At 40.4% G+C, this 18,609-nt stretch overlaps 3 protein-coding genes and 1 long non-coding RNA gene across 7 annotated transcripts; 1 reads left to right on the top strand and 3 right to left on the bottom strand.

The window, feature by feature from the left end:
* Positions 1-513: 513 nt before the first annotated feature.
* fdps (farnesyl diphosphate synthase (farnesyl pyrophosphate synthetase, dimethylallyltranstransferase, geranyltranstransferase)) lies at positions 514-3,688 on the bottom strand. 3 transcript variants are annotated; one of them, XM_077598120.1, is made up of 10 exons: positions 3,528-3,688; positions 2,940-3,092; positions 2,721-2,861; positions 2,339-2,419; positions 2,131-2,253; positions 1,925-2,013; positions 1,758-1,830; positions 1,604-1,681; positions 1,408-1,542; positions 514-1,159 (listed from the first exon to the last, which is right to left on the bottom strand). In XM_077598120.1, exons 1-10 carry the CDS (start codon positions 3,528-3,530, stop codon positions 959-961), a joined length of 1,077 nt encoding a protein of 358 aa, XP_077454246.1. In that variant the 5' UTR covers positions 3,531-3,688; the 3' UTR covers positions 514-958. The 3 variants fall into 3 exon arrangements, with proteins under 3 accessions (XP_077454246.1, XP_077454245.1, XP_077454244.1); XM_077598119.1 differs by lacking the exon at positions 3,528-3,688 and adding an exon at positions 3,168-3,449; XM_077598118.1 differs by lacking the exon at positions 3,528-3,688 and having other exon boundaries at positions 2,940-3,451.
* LOC144072804 (uncharacterized) lies at positions 2,813-11,263 on the top strand. The gene is made up of 6 exons (XR_013299946.1): positions 2,813-2,911; positions 5,155-5,196; positions 8,274-8,509; positions 9,673-9,841; positions 10,711-10,786; positions 11,003-11,263. It is a non-coding gene; the product is annotated as an uncharacterized LOC144072804 (long non-coding RNA).
* Positions 4,083-14,276, bottom strand: fam189b (family with sequence similarity 189 member B). 2 transcript variants are annotated; one of them, XM_077598116.1, is made up of 15 exons: positions 13,911-14,276; positions 13,211-13,739; positions 12,569-12,625; positions 10,960-11,067; positions 10,705-10,821; positions 10,534-10,641; positions 9,646-9,806; positions 9,423-9,522; positions 9,076-9,148; positions 8,257-8,557; positions 7,724-8,031; positions 7,103-7,144; positions 6,795-6,967; positions 5,991-6,137; positions 4,083-5,400 (listed from the first exon to the last, which is right to left on the bottom strand). In XM_077598116.1, the coding sequence occupies exons 2-15, from the start codon at positions 13,442-13,444 to the stop codon at positions 5,149-5,151; spliced, it is 2,181 nt and encodes a 726-aa protein (XP_077454242.1). In that variant the 5' UTR covers positions 13,445-13,739; positions 13,911-14,276; the 3' UTR covers positions 4,083-5,148. The 2 variants fall into 2 exon arrangements, with proteins under 2 accessions (XP_077454242.1, XP_077454243.1); XM_077598117.1 differs by having other exon boundaries at positions 4,083-5,394; positions 13,211-14,276.
* A 175-nt stretch (positions 14,277-14,451) lies between these two features.
* rab13 (RAB13, member RAS oncogene family) lies at positions 14,452-18,540 on the bottom strand. The gene is made up of 8 exons (XM_077598121.1): positions 18,068-18,540; positions 17,619-17,679; positions 16,804-16,864; positions 16,662-16,739; positions 16,105-16,194; positions 15,836-15,901; positions 15,691-15,741; positions 14,452-15,349 (listed from the first exon to the last, which is right to left on the bottom strand). Exons 1-8 carry the CDS (start codon positions 18,189-18,191, stop codon positions 15,278-15,280), a joined length of 603 nt encoding a protein of 200 aa, XP_077454247.1. The 5' UTR covers positions 18,192-18,540; the 3' UTR covers positions 14,452-15,277.
* Between the last annotated feature and the right edge of the window lie 69 nt (positions 18,541-18,609).

Raw genomic sequence — 18,609 nt, 5'->3', positions numbered from 1 at the left:
TTCACAGGGTGCTTCCTCCAATCACTTACTGAATTTTATGAACCTTCTAAAGGACACAAAACTCGTATTAGTAATCGTAATAGTAATGCCATTCGCTATACAAGTGTGGCTTGCGTAGCTAAAAATGTGATGTCCAAATATGCAGACATCATGATTCATTAATAATTATACTTTTATTCCAATTGTAATTATTTTAACTAAATTACACACACCCTCCCCACACCTATTATAGAGCCAATAAAATATCAATTAGCTTATTGCCTGCCATTGACAATAACACTGACTCATCTTTCAGCACCATAGACAGCACTAACCCCATCAATGGCAGCCAATGACTGCCCTGTAAAGAGTCCAACAATTTATGAAGATAAGGATTTGGAAATGTTCTCTGTCAGACTTTGTCGGAAAGGCTGATTTTACCTTGAACTTGTCACCAGTCAATATTTTGCGTATTTTGAAACAGGCAACTAATCACATGCACCTTCACTATCAGTATGAACACTTCTTGCACTGTTGTCAGGCAAATCCACCATTTCATTTATTAATGCTGATATACATATAATTATAGCAGCAAATATAAAAATATATGAGAAAGCCATCTGCTTGAATGTGTCGTATTTATCTGAGGTACATTAGAACAAAATGAATGTTTCTATACATTACAGCTGAAAGCTTTAAGGGAAAGACAATACCTTTTCAAAGAATCTTCTATGATAAAGGGAAAATACATTTGATTTGATTTTTTTGCAATGTGTAATAGTGGAATAAAAAAAAAACAATTGAAAGCCAATATTTCCCTAAAGTGGGTGAAATAGCCCTCATGATACATTTTTGAAATGCCAATACTATTGCAGCCAATCAAATGCGAGTATCTCAAATTGTCCCGCCTCCTCATCACACATTAGCTACCCACTGTAGTATGCACAGCTACCCTTCTAACATTGTCCAAAGTTCCTCCTCACTTGTTCCTCTTGTAGATTTTCTTGGCAAAGTTGAGGAACACAGCGTGAGGAAGGTTCTGAGCGTGGCATGCAATGAGTTTCTGCAACCGCTGGTAGCTCTCCTCTTCATACTTGTGATATAGGCTGGGCATCTGTAGGGTGTTGTACAATGCTTTGACCTTTCCCACGCTGCCCTCGTCGTGGCGCCCGTAACACAACTGAGGGGAAGAATGGTCACGATTTTTAGCCAAGAGAGTCATCGTAGCTAGCATTTGTCCAGTGATGAGTCACTTCTGCTTCTAAATGACTTATTGTATTAATTTAAAAAATCCCGAGAAACATGGTCCCATTTTATAGAGCAGGCTTTCCAAAAAGGTAAAACCATATGAAGTATTACAAGTAAAGAAACAATCTTCCACCAAATCCTGTTCCATTAATGTTTGTTGAATGCTATTTGTTAGCCTACCTCTAACTCTGCTCTCTGTTCGGGAGTCATGACCTCCATTGCCGTGACGACAAGCCAACTGCACTTGTTATCTTGGATATCAGTACCGACCTTTCCTGTCACAGCGGGGTCTCCATAACAATCCAGGTAATCGTCCTGTGACAGAAGCACGTTGTTTGTGTCACGGTTAAATGAGATCTAACGCAATTAAACTCACCTGAATTTGGAAGAACTCCCCCATTTCAAGTAAGATGAGTTTGGCGTTCATGTGCTCCTTTTCATCTTCGATTCCAGCCTATCAAAAAAGGATTAAAAGAGATTTGAACATGAGTTGGGATGTTTATCAAACCAAAAACCAGTGCCGTGCTTACCATGTACATTGCTGCTGCCACTGGCAAGTAGAAAGAGTAGAAAGCAGTCTTATATTTCACAATAGCTTTGTACCTGAAAGAGGGAGGGAAAGAAAAACAAATTAAACTTCTGTAATATCTGTTTATTTATTTTTAGAAGTGTAATTCACTTGACACGCTCTACTTGCCTCTCCATGGTGAATCTGTTGAGGTCAATGTGACCTGGGGGTGCTGTCATGAGGTCCAGAGCCTGGCCTAGTTCAGTTTGGAAGGAGGTCTGCAACAAAGAGACATGGAGGAAAAACTTCTTTGTGCCCCATTTTAAAGTCAAACCGCTAACCAAAACACCAACATGCATCTTTTCCAATTCGTTAAATATAAAACCCATAAATACCTCATTGAATAGTTCTAGCAGGTGTACATAGTAAGGCTGATTCCTGCAGTGTCTGCGAAGCAGCCTGTAAATGGAGCTCTCCAAGAGGAAGGCATCATTTATGGCCTCTAAGCCGATGCTCTCCTTAGAAACAAAAAGCAAACAAAACTCATGTGAAAAAACAGGAAACACCTCCATGAAAATGACAATTCTTCAAAACAGGCCTAACCTTCTTATACCAGCAGGGCTGACCTCTGCGGGTAACTGATGCATCCATAATGTCATCGGCGACAAGGAAGAAGGCCTGAAGCTTCAAACAACAAGGTAGAGCAACAAGGTGTTAATATGGTGTGACACATCGGATCTTACTTAGTTTACAAGTGTGTATGGCAAAAAATTATCAAATTAATGTTGTTACCAGCATGAATGGATCATTCTCATTTCAATATTATTTCTACATACTACATGCTGCAAAGTATGGGTATGCAAAAAAAACAAAGGAAACATATCATGTAAAATCGATTTTTAAGTCAATTTAAAAAAAATCCACAAGTCACAAGAAGGGAACCAAATGCGAATGAGTACCTCACAATATTTTCGACCAAACTTACCAATTCAATACACCATCCGACCACCAGAGCGCGCTGCACGTTTTCCTGCGTGAGCCGAGTCGTGGGGACAAGTTCCCGCAAGGAACCAATCACCGACAGGCCACGGTTCCTTTTACCTCCGGGGACATTGTAGATCAAAACCTGCCCCCATAATGACACGACAATCTCATCAAATTATTCATAGGAATCAAGTGAGTGTTTATCATTTAGTCGAATCACCTCTTTGAGCCGGTTCAGGGCGTCGAGGAGAACTTGGTCGGTGAAATCCTTCTCCGTTAGCTCCTGCACCAACTCCTCGAAGTGGGCGTCGAACAGCCCGGGGTCCGAGAGCAGCGCCTTCTTGCTTTTTGATCCGTTGCAGGTGCTGTCTCCCTGGGTAGAAGACAGCAGACACGCCGGGTGTTGTTGTAACTTGATCAAAGTAGCGGCTGGACGGGCTATTCGAACCATTTTCGGGACACTTATGGGCAATCGGAATAGGTTTTTCATCCCTAAAAAAACACCCGAGTGCGCCTCTTCTTCCGCAATGAGAAATATAACTAAGGCCTTGACATTCGTACTTTAACTCGTGAAAATTGGTCTCGTTGAATTGCGAAATTATTTTAGTTAGCGTTGCACACTTACTAAGCGAACAAAAAGAGCACGCGTAAAGCTAAATTGCTATTATTAGCTCTTGCATGTTTACATGTCACACGTAGCGTTGGCTGACGCTTGCTAGCATCGTTCACTTTTAAGATGCCGGTCAGTATGACACATTTTACTCATATTTTTTTAATCTGATTTATAAGTAACGTGCGCCATACGTACCATTCTTAATTTATCGTCGTAACGTAAATCCCGGCAAAGTTAGAGTCCCGTTGGTTATTTTAATTTGAAACCAAACCAAGGATCGTGAACGTCTCTTGTAACCAGGATGTGCAGATTGTAGTTCCTATCGAATATTGCGCCCGTTTTATTTGCAGGATGCTGAACTAAGATTCCCATAACACCTTGCGCCTGGTTAATATAGGCGGGGATAAGAAAGGCTCGATTTGACACTTTGCCTTTTCATTGGTTACTTACATCGAACCAGGATGAGCTTTTACGTTCCCCGGCCAATAGAAATGAAACAGGGCGGGGTTCTAGGTGGTGTGGGTTGACTGTAAACCAATAGGTTTTGGCATTGGTGGTTTTACTTGAGAGACCACAAAAACTAACAAGATAAGTATAGAAAACGTGATAATTTAAATGTAAGCCTTCAGTTTCTTTTGTTCTTTAAGATTCTAACATCTTAATTGTACTTTTTTCCCTAACTACACACCATATAATTTAATACACAACTTTGCTCCAAACAATTCACCAAGTGGACTCCAGAAATAGGTATCATATTTACATACAATTTATTCAGGTTTTAAGCCTGCCATACAGATAAACATTTCTTTAAATAAATAATGCAATACATAATGCAAGACTGGAGGAGGTAGAAACACATCTCAGTAGAGAGTGCCATTATGTGTGTGTGTATATTAACATTTCAGGGATCCATTTCATGTGTGTATGCAAAAATACACTTTTGCTTAGATTATCATTATAACAAGTACAATTATTACAAGCATAATGCAGTACCCTTACCGTGACCCAGGACTGTAGTATTCTTACAAATTTGTACATTTATTGCAAGAGACTCTTCATCAGAGTTACGGTGCATTGAACACCTCATCTGACAAGATTTGAGTGCTAAAACTCCAATCAGATATGCTTGGTGCACAAGGACCTATTGCACACTAATGTTCTGCATATGCATATCTTGTAACACTTTTTAAACACAGCAAATATCACTTCATCTATGTTGTGTGTGTGTGTGTCTGTGTGTCTGTGTGTAGGAGGTGGCTAAACACGTGCAAAAAAAGACATTTCTGATGTTTTGAGGTTTTCAAAAAACATGCACATTAAACCATGTATTCAAGTAGCCCAATCATAGAGAATACAAGACGTGCATTCATATTATTTATACGGTTGTGAAGAATTGTGAAAACAAGAAAAATGGGAATGTTGGCTTATTTTATATTACACAAGGCTAAATATACTTGGTGTGTCAATTTGATTTTTTTTCCACGGAAGACAAAACCTGATTTTTTTTCTTCATCATTAAACCTGCCAGCCCAAAATGTTGAACCACACTGTACCAAAGGGCATTTAGCAAATAGCAATGTAGCAGTCCATCATGTTGAATGACTGAAGTCCTGTTAATCTTCCATGAAGTTTCTGCTGCGAAGGCAGCAATTGAATGGAAAGCGGTTCTCGCCTAGCACTGTTTAGATGAGGCCGCATCTTGTCTGGTATTAAGAATGCTGTACAGCACCTATTGAAGGCCATAAGATTTTGGAGTGGAAGGGGCTTCAAACGTGTTGTATTCAATACTTGATCATCTTCCCTAACTTTCTTCTCTTCACAGCGCAGACTCCGAGTAAAGAACTCCTGACGAGCCATGCTGCAGGTGAGGAGACACTAATCGGCGTGGGGTTACAGAGGACGAAGAGTTTAAATCCCCGCAGCTCCGTAGGTGGATGCCTTCTGGGGCACGGCCGCTGTGGCTGCGGTTGTGTCGGCTGTCACTGTGGGAGTGATGGTGGGTGCGCTGGTGGGATTGGTGGTAGGGTGGTCCTCGATTGGTGCTCCAAGGGGCTCGCCAAACCTTGACATGTTTTGTTTTTATATAAAAACACATGCATTATGATTAACCTCAACATTATTTATAGAGCACTTCAAAAAGAAAATCAGCGGATAATATAGTGTATATATATATATATATATATATATATATATATATATATATATATATATATATATATATATATATATATATATATGTACTATATATAGTAATTGTAAAAATCTATATATTTTAGAAGCACCATGCCTTAATTACCTAGTAAAAACAACATATACTTACACATTTATTATGGATGTAGTCTACAGTAATGTCTGGAAAAGTGTTTTTTTTCACATAGTAAATTTGACTGCAGCCATGACCTATTAATAAATAGGTCAGGAAAATACACCTGATCCGGAACATGCATCTTGTCAAACATACTTATCCACTCTACTCTTTTCTAAGGCTTCTTATAACATTTAACTTATATCATATTAAAGGATGTATTAGGGTACATTGAACAGTCAAAACGAATGAATCCACAGCAGAATAGATAAGCATAGACAAGCAAGTATCTATCACATAAATAGACTATATTTAAGTGTCGTATACTGTAAGCAGTAACCGGGGAGACATACTTGTTCTAAAGACAGATGGTTGGTGACAGTGCCCTCAGCACCTGTCCTCCTTTTCGGTACCTGTCCTGCACTCCCAGCATGCTCAGAGGAGGGCGCCAGGTTGCGTTTGGAGCGCTGCAGGAAGCGAGCCACCAAAACTCGGGTCACCTTGAGACAGCCAGGTTACAAGTTCAGCATGAAAATATAAATATTTAAACTACGATGCAGCAACTTTACTGTATAAATCAGTAACTTTGAATGCCTGCATTCTATATGTACTGCAATCATATGCCGTAGACTACTTTCATGGTGACAGTTTAACCCTGAAAAATTTATTCATTCATTTTCCAAACAGCTCATCCTAACAAGTGTGGCAGAGGGTGCTGGAGCCTATCCCAGCTAACTACGGGCACCAGGCAGGGGACACCCAGATTTGGTAGCCAGCCAATCAAGGCATACAAGGAGACGGATAACCATCCATCATGCCTAAGGGCAATTTAGAGTGTTCATCCAGCCTACAATGCGTGTTTTTGAAATGTGGGAGGAAACCGGAGTACCCGGTGAAAACCCACCCAAGCCCGGGGAGAGCATGCAAACTCCACACAGTGAGAAGCCACCTTGCATCGAACCCTTGACCTTAGAACAGTAAGGCTGATGCGCTAAGCACTAGGCCGCTCCTGAAATGTTCAATTCAACTTATATTTGTAATGGTTAATTGCATTTTAAGAACCTGAACAATCAAAGGTTAGACCGAATACAGCCAATACGAATACGGGTATAGCATGGATATATACTATGTATGTAGGAGAGTCTATGCAGACAAACCTTGAGGTCTCCAAGGGAGCGGTGGTATTCTCTAGGTAAAGGTAGAGGGGACACCGGAGTTTTGGAGGGAACTTGCACCCCTGGATCTGTGGATTTCATACTGCCTTTTGTTGGCAAAGCAGTAGCCGGTGGCAAAGATGTACGCGGAAGCAGTAGCGCCTCGGGGGATGGACCTAAGGAGAATTTTAATTTTCATATTTATTGTCAAAACTTCCAAATATTTTTTGTTATTTTAATTACACAGGAGTACATTATGGTACATTATGTAATTGTAAAGGCATCATGATTCATCATTAAAGAAATATTACCTATATCTGGAGAAGCTTTGCTGCAACCAAAGCGCAGGTCAACTGGTGGAGAAATGGCAAAAAGGCACATTTTGAAAAACAAATCTGGTTCATATTGAAAAACTTTAACCTTTCTTCTTCCATCTATTTGGGATTTAAACTACTAACTTAAAAGGGCAAAATATAATTCATAGAGCTACATTTAAAAAAAAGAAGCATTCTTTTTTTAGTGTAGCTCTATGAATCATATTTTGCCATTTAAGTTAGTATTTTAACTCCTATAAATCATATTTTGCCATTTAAATTAGTATTTTAACTCCTATGAATCCTATTTTGCTATTTAAGTTAGTATTTTGACTCCTATGAATCATATTTTGACATTTAAGTTAGTATTTTAACTCCTACAAATCATATTTTGCCATTTAAGTTAGTATTTTAACTCCCAAATAGACAGGGGTACAACTACTATACTACCAATTTTTCATACTAGTTGGATTATTTTTGTGAGTCTAAAAATATGGGCACCCGATTGGATTGATAAAAATAATTCTGTAAAACAAACAGGTCAGATCGGAATTTAAAAATTCTGGGACAACCCTAATTGAAATGTTGAGTATCTTAGAAGCAGCCTGCCTTAATTACCTAAGCCTGAAGAGGAGTTGAGTGCTGGTTCACTGCGTGATCTCGTAATGCGTGGGAGGCCTTCATTGTCATTTCTATTCCTCGCGGCTCGTCGTCGCAGGTACAGCGGCTGGCGCTGTGAAGGAGCTTCACCACTGCTCTCGGTGAGAGGAGGAGAGGAGTCATGGGGAGATGCTTGCCGTGAAGGAGTAGAGGGGCGAACTCGGATGTTTGGCACTGAGGCCTGCTGTTGCGAGGCGGACCCCGCTATGGACTCCAACTGGGAACAGCTTCTAGCAAGCGTGGCCTGGCGCCGCAACAGGGGAGACCTGGAAAGTCAAATAGAAGCAAATGACTGCAAAAAAACACTAGTTTTGGACCATAAATGACCAGTTTTAAGACAACATTTTGAGACCTTGGTCTCTTTCTGAATGTAAATGATGTAGTGTAATGTTGTTAGGTCAAAACCATTACATGAATGCATGAGTTTGAATACAGCTTTGTATTTTGATGAAAATAAATAAGTCAATGTATATAATACAACATTTGATTACCTGTATATGGTGGTTAGGGTGCTGGGTGAAGAGCAAGAGTTGGACCGCTCTCCTCTGAGGAAACGTCTGGCCTTCGGTCCTCCAGCCAGAGGACTCTCAGGCGTCTGCGACCGAGGACCACGGAGACTGATGCGCTCCGTTCCTCCGTCCGGACCCTCGCTCACCTCGCTGACAGTCCGGCTAGTTCTACTGCCTTGGATCCTGAGCGCTACCTCCAGCAGACAAGAATCCTCGGACGGGGACGAATCATCTGGTATGTCCACAATCTCTGACATGAGCAGAGATCCGCTGTCCATTGAGACTAAATGCAAGAAAAAATGATTAATATGCGTAACAGACAACAAAAATCTTAAAATTAACTTAATTTTACCAATGATGTTTGAAACCTCTGTGCAGAAATTAAATAGCAGGGAAGTTGCTTTGATTGTTTTGCTTTACTACTTCATTTTATTGCTGGGAAACATAAATGCAAGACTTTTACACCACTAAGGTGTAGCAGTAAGAGAACTGGATCAATAGCCCTGTAAGAGTGATGGTTATAGCATGAGGGACACTTATTTAGCTTAGTAATGTTTCAGCTGTTTTTGAACACCATAATGTTACGGGAATAACAATCGGCATTCGTCCAGTTTTTTGTTTTTATGACTTGTGATGAAAATCAATAATAGGTATTTTTCTGAATGTTTTGAACTGAAAACCAAACCACACTAGATGAAATTAAATTAACTAAAACAATTGATTTTGCCTGCATGAGACGATGGAGCAGCATCCAATTGACCAAAATGTAACAATCAATATATTCAAATTCTAATTTCTTACCTTCTCCACTGAATGCTGTAGAGGTGGCACGCTCCCCCGACAGCTCAGCACCGTGTTGGTCGAACATAGTTGCCTAGACAGACACAAAAGGTTCTAAAATGTCACGGGAAGCAGCACCATAGCAACACATATATAACTACAATGGAGCCCTGCTTGATTGCACTTTGGCATCAGCATATTGACCTTTCCACACAATCTTTTGAGGTCTGCATCCAGTTATCAGGCAAAAAAAGTGTAATGTGGCATGTAAAAGTCAGTAGGACTTGGTCCCTATTACGTGAATAATTGCTAGGGACTACTGTCTACACAAATATGTATGACCTCATCGATATTAATACAATTCTCACTTGACTGGCAGCTCTTTCCCCCATCACTGCTTCATATGGAGGAGGACAGTCAGTCGGGTAGAGTGGAATGGGGCTTTCCATAGAGCCATTGTAGGTAATACTGTGGATCAAAAAATAGTCAATTATGACAATGTTTAGTATATTATCTAGTACATATACTCGACATTCAGAACATTCAGAATAGATGTACAGACTAAGGATTGGTTTATGTTATGATTATTACCTCTGGGCGTCTGTTTCTGAGCTGCAGGTGTATTCAGGAGGATAATAAGGAGGTGGCGGAATCGGTGGAACAAATTCCTCAAAGTCCATGATGTTTGTAAGGAAGGCGTCCTGAGGAGTGGTGCATTCCGGGTTGACCGAACGGGAACGATGAGGCGCCAGCTAGGTGGAATGATGCAAGTCAGCTTGTTCAAGATGTACAGGTATACAGCACAACACAGAACTCATCATTTAGCCAAACTGTGAGTCAAAGTTATTTTTTTCTGGAGTGTTGTTGAAGAAATAAATGTGAAATGTTCAATAATGTAATGTTTGTGTACTTTTTAGGCAATTATTCACAGTCAAACAGACAATTTAGACCACATGTGTCAAAGTGGCGGCCCGGGGGCCAAATCTGGCCCACCGCATCTTTTTGTGTGGCCCGGGAAAGTAAATCATGAGTGCCGACTTTCTGTTTTAGGATCAAATTAAAATGAAAAGTATAGATGTATATTAAATGTCCTGATTTTCCCCCTTTTAAATCAACAATTGTAATTTTTTAATCATTTTTTTCTGTGTTTTTAGTTCAAAAATCATTTTGTAAAATCTAAATTTATATTTAAAAAAAGCTTTTTTATATCCATAAAAAACTGAATATTCAGGGATTTTAATCCAGTTCTTTTAATCCATTTATAAAAAGTCTATCTAAGTTCATCTAAAATGGTCCGGCCCACATGAAATCGAGTTGACGTTAACGCGGCCCGCGAACCAACCCGAGTCTTCTATTTCTCCTTTTGGCGTAAGATAGCTCCATGGCTAACATTAATTGCGCCGTAGATGTAGAAAACTTGCATGTTTTTGTAATTTGGGGGAAAAAAAGACCGGAATAAATGTTTCTGCGTATACTAACCAGATGCACAAGATCCAGGGAGAAAATGTGGATGCTACACGTAACTGTGGACAGCGTACAGATGATGGTGGAAAGAATGCTCAGACCACAGGCACTAAACAACAAGTCCTGAAAAATAATATAGTAGAAGATTTAACATGTTTAAAACACTAATCTCTTTTCTTTCCATACTTTCAGCTGATGTCTGATGGAGTGGCAGTCTGAATTAAGATTGAGGACGAGAGTTCCATCCTCTTTGCTGGAGCAGGATTCGGTGGGTGCACAACATACGCATCGGCCATTCTCCACCTACACACAGAAAAAGTGTGAAATCAGGCACTGCAGAACTAGTTTGCTAAACTACAATCTATTCCTGGAATTATCCATTGCACATATGTTTTGAAGGGCACTTTAATAGCACAAGGCTTGAGCTAACGGGGTTTGTACCTGACAAGTGAGCATGGATTTGACCATCTGTGCGTTCTGACAGGAGAGCATGGAGCCCGCAAGACTGAGGATCACACACACTGCAGACAGCAGCATGAACAGAGACACCTGTGGAGGGATACGTGACCCAATATATTTATTCTTCTGACTAATAGCTACTGCTTTATACGGTAATCTACGACACTCATAATTCGAGATCGAAAATTCAATCAAGACACCTTAAGTCGTAATACGTGGATCGTAATACCAGCTCTTGCCATTTCTTCATTTTGTTTAGCATACCTGTCAACCTCTGCCGATAACTGCCCTTATAAATGATTATGATTCCCCTTACAAACCCCCAAAAAACCTTACAAACACCGTACGAGTCGTACGGTGTTTGTAAGGTTTTTTGGGGGTTTGTAAGGGGAATCATAATCATTTATAAGGGCAGTTATCGGCAGAGGTTGACAGGTATGCATTAGCGTAATTATGATTGCACTATAAAATTCAAGTACACGCATGCACTTATATTGCTACTTTAATAACTGAAATTTATCCTGGCTGGTACTTTTCCAGCCCAACCAAGAAGCAATGTGTAAAAGTACCTTATCCTCTGGAGTTTATTGTTGATGTATTTTCCAATTTAGAAATGGGTATAAGTGGCTACATTTGGGTGACAATTGCTTTCAGCTTTTGGATATTATTATCAAACTAAATTACATAAGAATTCTCTCTTGCCTCTGCGTCGTGTAGGTGTGTCAAATCCAGTACTGAAAAGTAGGCATTTTATTATTTATACACTGCTCCAAAATAGATTGATTATACTGAAAATGAATGCTGGGCTTTTTCTGAGCAAAAAATACACGAGGTGAGTTTGTCAGAGAAAAATAGACCATCTCGGGGAGAAAGTCGAAGACGCATTGTGACTCTAGGGTCCCTTCATAACTTATATATACAATACATACTAGTACAGCTGATGCAGCAAAAAAAAAAAAAACAATCTTTTGTCCTGTTTGCTTTGCTGTTCTTTTTAGGTCAACGCAGCACTGTTAGACCAAATTCAAGGTATCGTTAACATAGCAACAAAAGCTCATGTTTTTCCAGAGCTCACCGCCTTCCAGACTGGTGTAACTTTGCAAATATATAAGCCATATTTAAAGGAATCTATCAATAATTCATAACTACAAGAAGATCCATCTGCAAGGGGTTGCCAGATTGATTAATAATACAAGACCACTCGTGTGGACTGTCACATTTAATTGCTGTTTACGGAGTCTATAAAAATAAGTGCATTTGCATGACAAATTTTAGAAGGACTAAGTGCCCTGTTGGTTATTTTATTGTCACTACCCCTCTTTCCCTATCATCTATATTTGCTAATGTAATAAAACACCTTTCCACTTTGTATACCAGTTACTCACTAGAATCCATTCTGATCCCAGATCACTTTGGGCAGGAGGTTCATTTCACATTCACGTGCATGGACAATTATTACAAGTCTTAAATGAACACAAAATGATTGCTTTTGCAGAGGAAGATGAAAAAACACAAAGCCAAGCATTGAACCAATAAATCAAAACTATAAATTAGAGTTGTACTCCATTGTACAAAAAGAAAATAGTCATACCACAAGTGTTAAAGGTCTCCTCCATGAGATAATGCCAACAATCCCAGATGCCACCACCTACAAACAAAAGACACAGGCTGAGTACTAGGAATGCCCCAATGAATGAATGAACCAATCACATTCAAATGCATGATAAATGGGAGTACAAACACCACATAACTTTTTGCCACCATTTGCAAATGCATAAACGGAAATGCAATAGGCAGACACCTACATGGCATTGTTATAACCCTCTAAATAGCCATATATTTGATCACAATAGCGTAGCAACACACATGCGGACTGATAATATAACAATAAAGGCGTATATTCTTTATCCTCACTATGTTACGTTTGTCAAAATCCTTTAATGTGTCTGCAGGACCGTATTATACTGGTGATAAATTATTTCCAATTGTTGTTGTAAAATATGATTGATAAGCTGATGATATGAACCTTATCGAGTGCTGTTTTCTCCTGATAAAAACAATGTTAAAAAAAATGTTACTATGGGAGGCTGGAGAGGATTACGACATGTCCACTACTGTACTTTGAGTTACAAGTGTGGTCATAAATAAACCATTTCTCTCGTGGCACGACAGTTTGAACACTTTAACAGAGGAGGGTGCAGTGTAGCGAATAATACAGTGTTGCTGTACTTACAAAAAATCCAGCCCAGAAGGGACAGGACTGCCTCACGCGAGCAGACGAGGTGAAGGCCATGCTGGTGAAGGAGAAGGCCAGGACCATGGCGCCCAGGCCCAGGTGGCAGAGACCCAGGTACAGGAGCAAGCGGGCTCCTCCGGGCCCTCGACCCGAGATTCCCCGACGACTGTCCGACCAACCCCGGGACCCTGAGGCCGATGCCACGCTGCTGGAGTCTGACGGCGAGGGCATGTCGGGACTGTGACGGAAGGCTTCGACTCACGTACAGTTCGAAAAGCCAAGTTCAAGGGAGGCCGAACATTCTCAGCCTGGTCAGCAGAAAGTTGAGAATGAGGCACTCAAACAGCTCATTTCACCATTTCAGCCATGACTCCAAAGTCAATACTGTAGGCTACACCTCACAGCATCCTGCAACAAGACTCCTCCGTGTAGCTCATCCCGATGTTTTAGCGTTCTTGTCAATATATTTTTTGCTTCTTTCTCCTACTTCCACTCGGGCACCACAAGCATTGTGGCAAGCAGCCGGCTGCACGTTGTCAAACATCCCAAAACAAGAAAGACGGTAAGACACACATCCTTTTCAGCTTGTGGGCCGCTCAGCTGTGTGTGTATGTGTGCCCTCCTCCCCAGTGGAGCATCATCCGACCTTCTGTTTGGACCGCCGAGGGAAAAAAAAAAAAAGATGAAGATATCTCACCTCATCAACGAGAAAAACCTTCCGTTGAATGTGACAGTGCACCAAGTAGGAATCTGATGAGCCCACAAGAGGATAGTCCGCCTGGTGTGCCGCCTCTATTTCTCCCCGCAGTCACGCGGGCATCACATCCACTCGCCCCGGACGTTGTGCTCACCGAGCCCTCATTCTCCATCCACGAGCTACACATTCAACAAAAACGCCGCATTTCAAACGACCAGTTCAAGTCCGTCTATTCTAATGTCTTTGTGTGTTTTCCTTGCTTGGATTTTCCCCCAAAATGGGAAGGCATCGAGCCATTTGCAAGCCAGAACCTGCCCAGTGCGTGATGACAAGGCACGTAAAGCGTGCGTGAGATGCGGCAGAGGAGGTGGGTGCTTATGTTTGGAAGGGAGGGAGGGAGGGAGAGAGGTTAGGGAGGACGGGATGGAGCAAGGAAGGATGGAAGAAAGGAGGAGTCAGCCTTAGGTTGCCAGGTAACAAGCTGCAGCACATGCAAAACAAAGCCAAGTTAAATAACTATAGTTGGCGACTGGCAATAGGATGAGTATTGATCAATGGATTTTTATTCATTTATTTTTGTGTGTTTACAAACCACAACACAGATGAATGTCTTTAGTTTTTACTTAACACAAATGTGACCACAAACCAAATACAAATATAGTGGCTGAGCGAAGCCTACTGAGATGCAGGACACATATTTTTGCTGGGGAAAAATGGTCAGCTGTTGTCATCACAGCACTTTTTAGTCAGTGAACTATAGCATTTTTTTTTTTTTAAACTCACACAAAGCTCACATTCTAAACATTCACTTGCTTCCTCCATTATTCATCTCTTCAAATCTTCTATATTGCACTTATGACTGCCTCAAACTACCACTTACTCAGTCTTTCCATATAACGATGACTTTCACACATTGCATTTACTTTCAGCATATCCTTTATGTTCCCCTCGTGTGCTTCTTTTGCTTGATTTTAGACATTTAACAAAATGATTGAAATGCTCAAGAGTAACAGGCAATTGAACATGTTGACAAGTTGAAAATCCATTCGCTTTTTCATAAAAATGACACAATCATAACACCACTTGTGCCCTGTTTTAGGATTTAGAGAATGCTGACACTTATTGCACTGACCACAAGTAGAAATGTTTGGAATGAATTGAAAAGGCTTTTAAAAGGCCAAAGAAATGAATTGCCACCTACTCATGAAAAATGGAATATATTGCAATAGTTTAGAGAAACTCTGTACATACTGCGGACATGTAAACCAACAGATGGTGACGTGATACAGGCTGTGTTTGTCTTGTTCATACTGATGCATTCTTTTATGTTCAAGGACAACTGGCAAAGTGTGTCTTTGTCTTAATGCCTAGAGAAGAGTACATTTGGAGGTTTTTTTCTGTGTGCTGCTGGTGATCTTCACTTCCCGACCCGTGGAACCCTTAAAAATAGGAGAAAACAGGACGTACCGTAAGTATTTGGACCTGTTCCAATTTTTTTCTTTCTTTTCCTGCTATCTAAAGCTCTGTCCACATAAAAACTCTCAAAAATAGGACCAAGAAAAACAGGTTGAATCGGTTGTCGAGTATGTTAAGCTAATACATTGATGGTTATTCTGCTAACAACATAAACGATACATTAATGTAGGTAATGTTGAGTTTTGGTTATGTCGGTCAGTGTGCAATTTGTAATTTAAAAACTCTCTTTTCTAAATTAGAATTTAAAAAAATCACTTAACTCTAAAATACCACTCTAAAGGTTGCCCTATAATTTTTGACTTACTGGTTTCTTGCTGGATTTGTGAAGGATGTCTCTGGCCAATGACAGAAAAGACTATAAAATGGAAATACAGACAGACAAAGTTGAATTTGAATGTCTTAAAAGATAAAGCTGAGTATAGTTTAAGATTTGTAGCATTGCAGCTTACCTCCTCAACATTAATACTGGACTTGGCGCTGGTTTCAAAGAACTTGATGCCGTGATCCTTTGCCAGCTGTAAACAACAAGCACGGCATAATTACATACTGCCAGGATATAGATCCTAATCACTTCCTGTTTCTTATCTCAAGTAAATAGCATGCTGAGCAACCAATTGCATGGACCTCGCAGACATTTCTTCCTGGTGAGCATCGCTATCGGATAAACGCTCTTTGAGGAAAAAAAAGCAAGGGCATATTTCCATTAGGATCATCTCACCTTTTCTCCTGTCTCCTTGGTAACTTTCCGCTTTGCCTCAATGTCACACTTATTACCGAGCAACATTCGACTCACTCCCGCTGATGCATTCTGGGAAATAAAGGGTGAAATGGATTGATGAGGTTGAGTTGAGCTGCATTCAGATGTTGAAGGAATACGTTAAAGTGAAAAACAGACCAGATTACAAGCCAACAAGGAAACAAGATGATGGATGTTGGAAAGGACAATCACAGTTTTTTTCTATAGCTCTGCACATTGATAATGTTTGTTAAAAGGACCATCACATGCAATGCTTAGCAAATTATTGGACCGCATGACTGAAGATCATAAAGCACTTTAACGTGGACAGTATCTATTTCAGTAAACTGAATAGTCCTACCTTCATTTTTTTTTTTACCCTAGGCATTTCAACAAGAGGAATCATTTGTTTGGGTAAAGTGTCTCTAAAACAGTGAGGGAGTACGTGACGTGATTAAAGACAAACTTGAGACTAAAATTCAGATGCAACTCACTGAGAGCCCTGTTCATGAACCTTTACTGAAAAAAAATAGCCTCACTTCTTTGATGCTCTTCATCCAATTCTGGATGTTTTCGTAGGACTTCTCATCTGTGATGTCGTACACAAGAATGATGCCCTGGGTGAAGGCAAAAAAGTGAATGCATGGGACAAAGAAAAATGCCTGATCCTTCAAGACTTACCATGGCTCCTCTGTAATAAGCTGTGGTGATGGTCTTGAACCTTTCTTGGCCCGCGGTGTCCCTGCATGAGGTAAAACGGGTCAAAACAGAGTGGACAGAAGGCAGAGCTGCACTTTTCATCCGCAGGGTGCATTATTAAAATGTTGGCAGGGAAGAAAATGGCTGTCGTCAGCTTGCCAAGAATGTGTGCAGACACAAGCAATGAATCTGACTTGAAGTGACAACAGAGAGAGCTAAAGGCAGTAAAGTCATCATCAAGAACGGCAGAACCTTTGAGATTTTCCACCTATTTCTCAAGTAGTGATCGACCAAGATGGGTTTTCAGGACAGATGCCGGTTATTAGTAGGGAGAGGAGGCCGATAACCGATATTCATTTGCAGTAAAAGTGTAAAAAATATATATAATAATCCAAGTGTCTGGGGCTGACTGGCAACCAGTCTCTGGTGTAGTCTGACTTTCGCCCAAAGTCAGCTTGGGTAGGCTCCAGCGACTTCCGCAACCCTCACGGAAGATTAATGAATGAATAAATATTTATATCACTAGTAGACAGCCACTCCATTTGAACTGGGGTGGCAAATTAATGAATTAATAGGAGCTTATGTGTGAATACCCCAATGTCACAGAATACAAATACTTTTTGAAATTGCTTTAGTAAACATTATTGATATTTCTGGCAACTTCCCCCCCCCCCACCAGCCTTTCCTAAAAAAAAATGTACATATACTTTTCCTCCACTTGTCGTTTACAATGCATACATACAATTTGTCATGGAATGTGTATTCATAAACAGTGAAACTGGGTTTTTATATCTTACCATACTTGCAGTTTGACTTTCTTGCCATCCACTTCAATGGTTTTAACTTTAAAGTCGATGCCTGGGGAGATGAGAGTAGGAGTTAGGGGGCGATGGGGTTTGGATGGGAGTTGGATAGAGGGCGTGGGGGGTCAGATCAGTATTTAAATATCTTGCAATTGAACTCTCAAAGCACACACATCTTCTATTTAGGTCACAGATCGCTGGGTGTCGGCTGATTCAAAATCACAAGCAGAGATGGCCAGAAAGATAGAAAGGAATGAATGTGGGTGGAAGAATGAGGTATGTACTGTGTGTGTATGTGTGTGTGTGCTGACATTTTCTAAAGGGAAGAACAAAGTGTGAAAAAGATGACAAAGAAAAGCCAAAGACCAGTCCAGACAGGAAAATAAAGTCAGAATCAAGGGGTAGTTGTGAGTAATAATGAAAAATGTATTCATAAATCCTACCAATAGTTGAGATGTAGGTGGAGTTGAAATTGTCCTCTGCGAAACGAATGATCAGACATGTTTTGCCGACACCACTGTCCCCGATGAGCAGCAGTTTGAACAGAAAATCATACTTTTTCGCCATAATTTAGCGATGCTACTTCAAAGTCAAAAGAATTCCTTCGTGTATTTGCTTGAAAAAGTCTCCCAAACTTCACACCGGTAAACTCGGATCCTCCCTCAATACCGCTGTTTCTCTCCCGTTTGAGTTGACCTGCGTTGTTGACCACTACTCCACATACAAAAATCCTATATCTTCAAGTAAAAATATCTTTTGGGTCCATTTACAAATACAACGGAGCGTCTACGTGGGTTTTTTTCCTGCTTCCCCACTACAAAAAAAATCGCCCCAGAGGAGATTACGTAGTTAGAGAGTTTGGTGGAAGTAGCTCTTGGACATGCATTACTTCAAAGTTACAGTAGATGGAGCCATTTCATAGCCTACTAACGTCGACATGAATTCACCAGCTTTGACAAATTGATCAAAATGAACCTTTTCAAGG

Source organism: Stigmatopora argus, chromosome 4, assembly GCF_051989625.1.
Source record: "Stigmatopora argus isolate UIUO_Sarg chromosome 4, RoL_Sarg_1.0, whole genome shotgun sequence".
Classification (NCBI taxonomy): Eukaryota; Metazoa; Chordata; class Actinopteri; order Syngnathiformes; family Syngnathidae; genus Stigmatopora; species Stigmatopora argus.
The sequence above is the reverse complement of the archived record's forward strand: the minus strand, read 5'-3'. Positions and strand labels throughout refer to the sequence as shown.

Excerpts from the sequence above, each read along its gene's own strand:
- fam189b (XM_077598116.1), bottom strand. The coding sequence starts at position 13,444 with ATGCCCTCGCCGTCAGACTCCAGCAGCGTGGCATCGGCCTCAGGGTCC. Across the intron at positions 10,642-10,704 it reads CCATCAGACATCAGCTGAAA|GACTTGTTGTTTAGTGCCTG; the intron begins GTATGGAAAGAA and ends ATTATTTTTCAG. Across the intron at positions 6,138-6,794 it reads GCTCCCTTGGAGACCTCAAG|GTGACCCGAGTTTTGGTGGC; the intron begins GTTTGTCTGCAT and ends GGCTGTCTCAAG.
- rab13 (XM_077598121.1), bottom strand. The coding sequence starts at position 18,191 with ATGGCGAAAAAGTATGATTTTCTGTTCAAACTGCTGCTCATCGGGGAC. Across the intron at positions 15,742-15,835 it reads CCAGTATTAATGTTGAGGAG|TCTTTTCTGTCATTGGCCAG; the intron begins GTAAGCTGCAAT and ends TCCATTTTATAG. Across the intron at positions 15,350-15,690 it reads ACAAATCCAGCAAGAAACCA|GGTTCCACGGGTCGGGAAGT; the intron begins GTAAGTCAAAAA and ends CCTATTTTTAAG.
- fdps (XM_077598118.1), bottom strand. The coding sequence starts at position 3,209 with ATGAAAAACCTATTCCGATTGCCCATAAGTGTCCCGAAAATGGTTCGA. Across the intron at positions 2,862-2,939 it reads CCCTGAACCGGCTCAAAGAG|GTTTTGATCTACAATGTCCC; the intron begins GTGATTCGACTA and ends TTATGGGGGCAG. Across the intron at positions 1,160-1,407 it reads AACAGAGAGCAGAGTTAGAG|TTGTGTTACGGGCGCCACGA; the intron begins GTAGGCTAACAA and ends TCTTCCCCTCAG.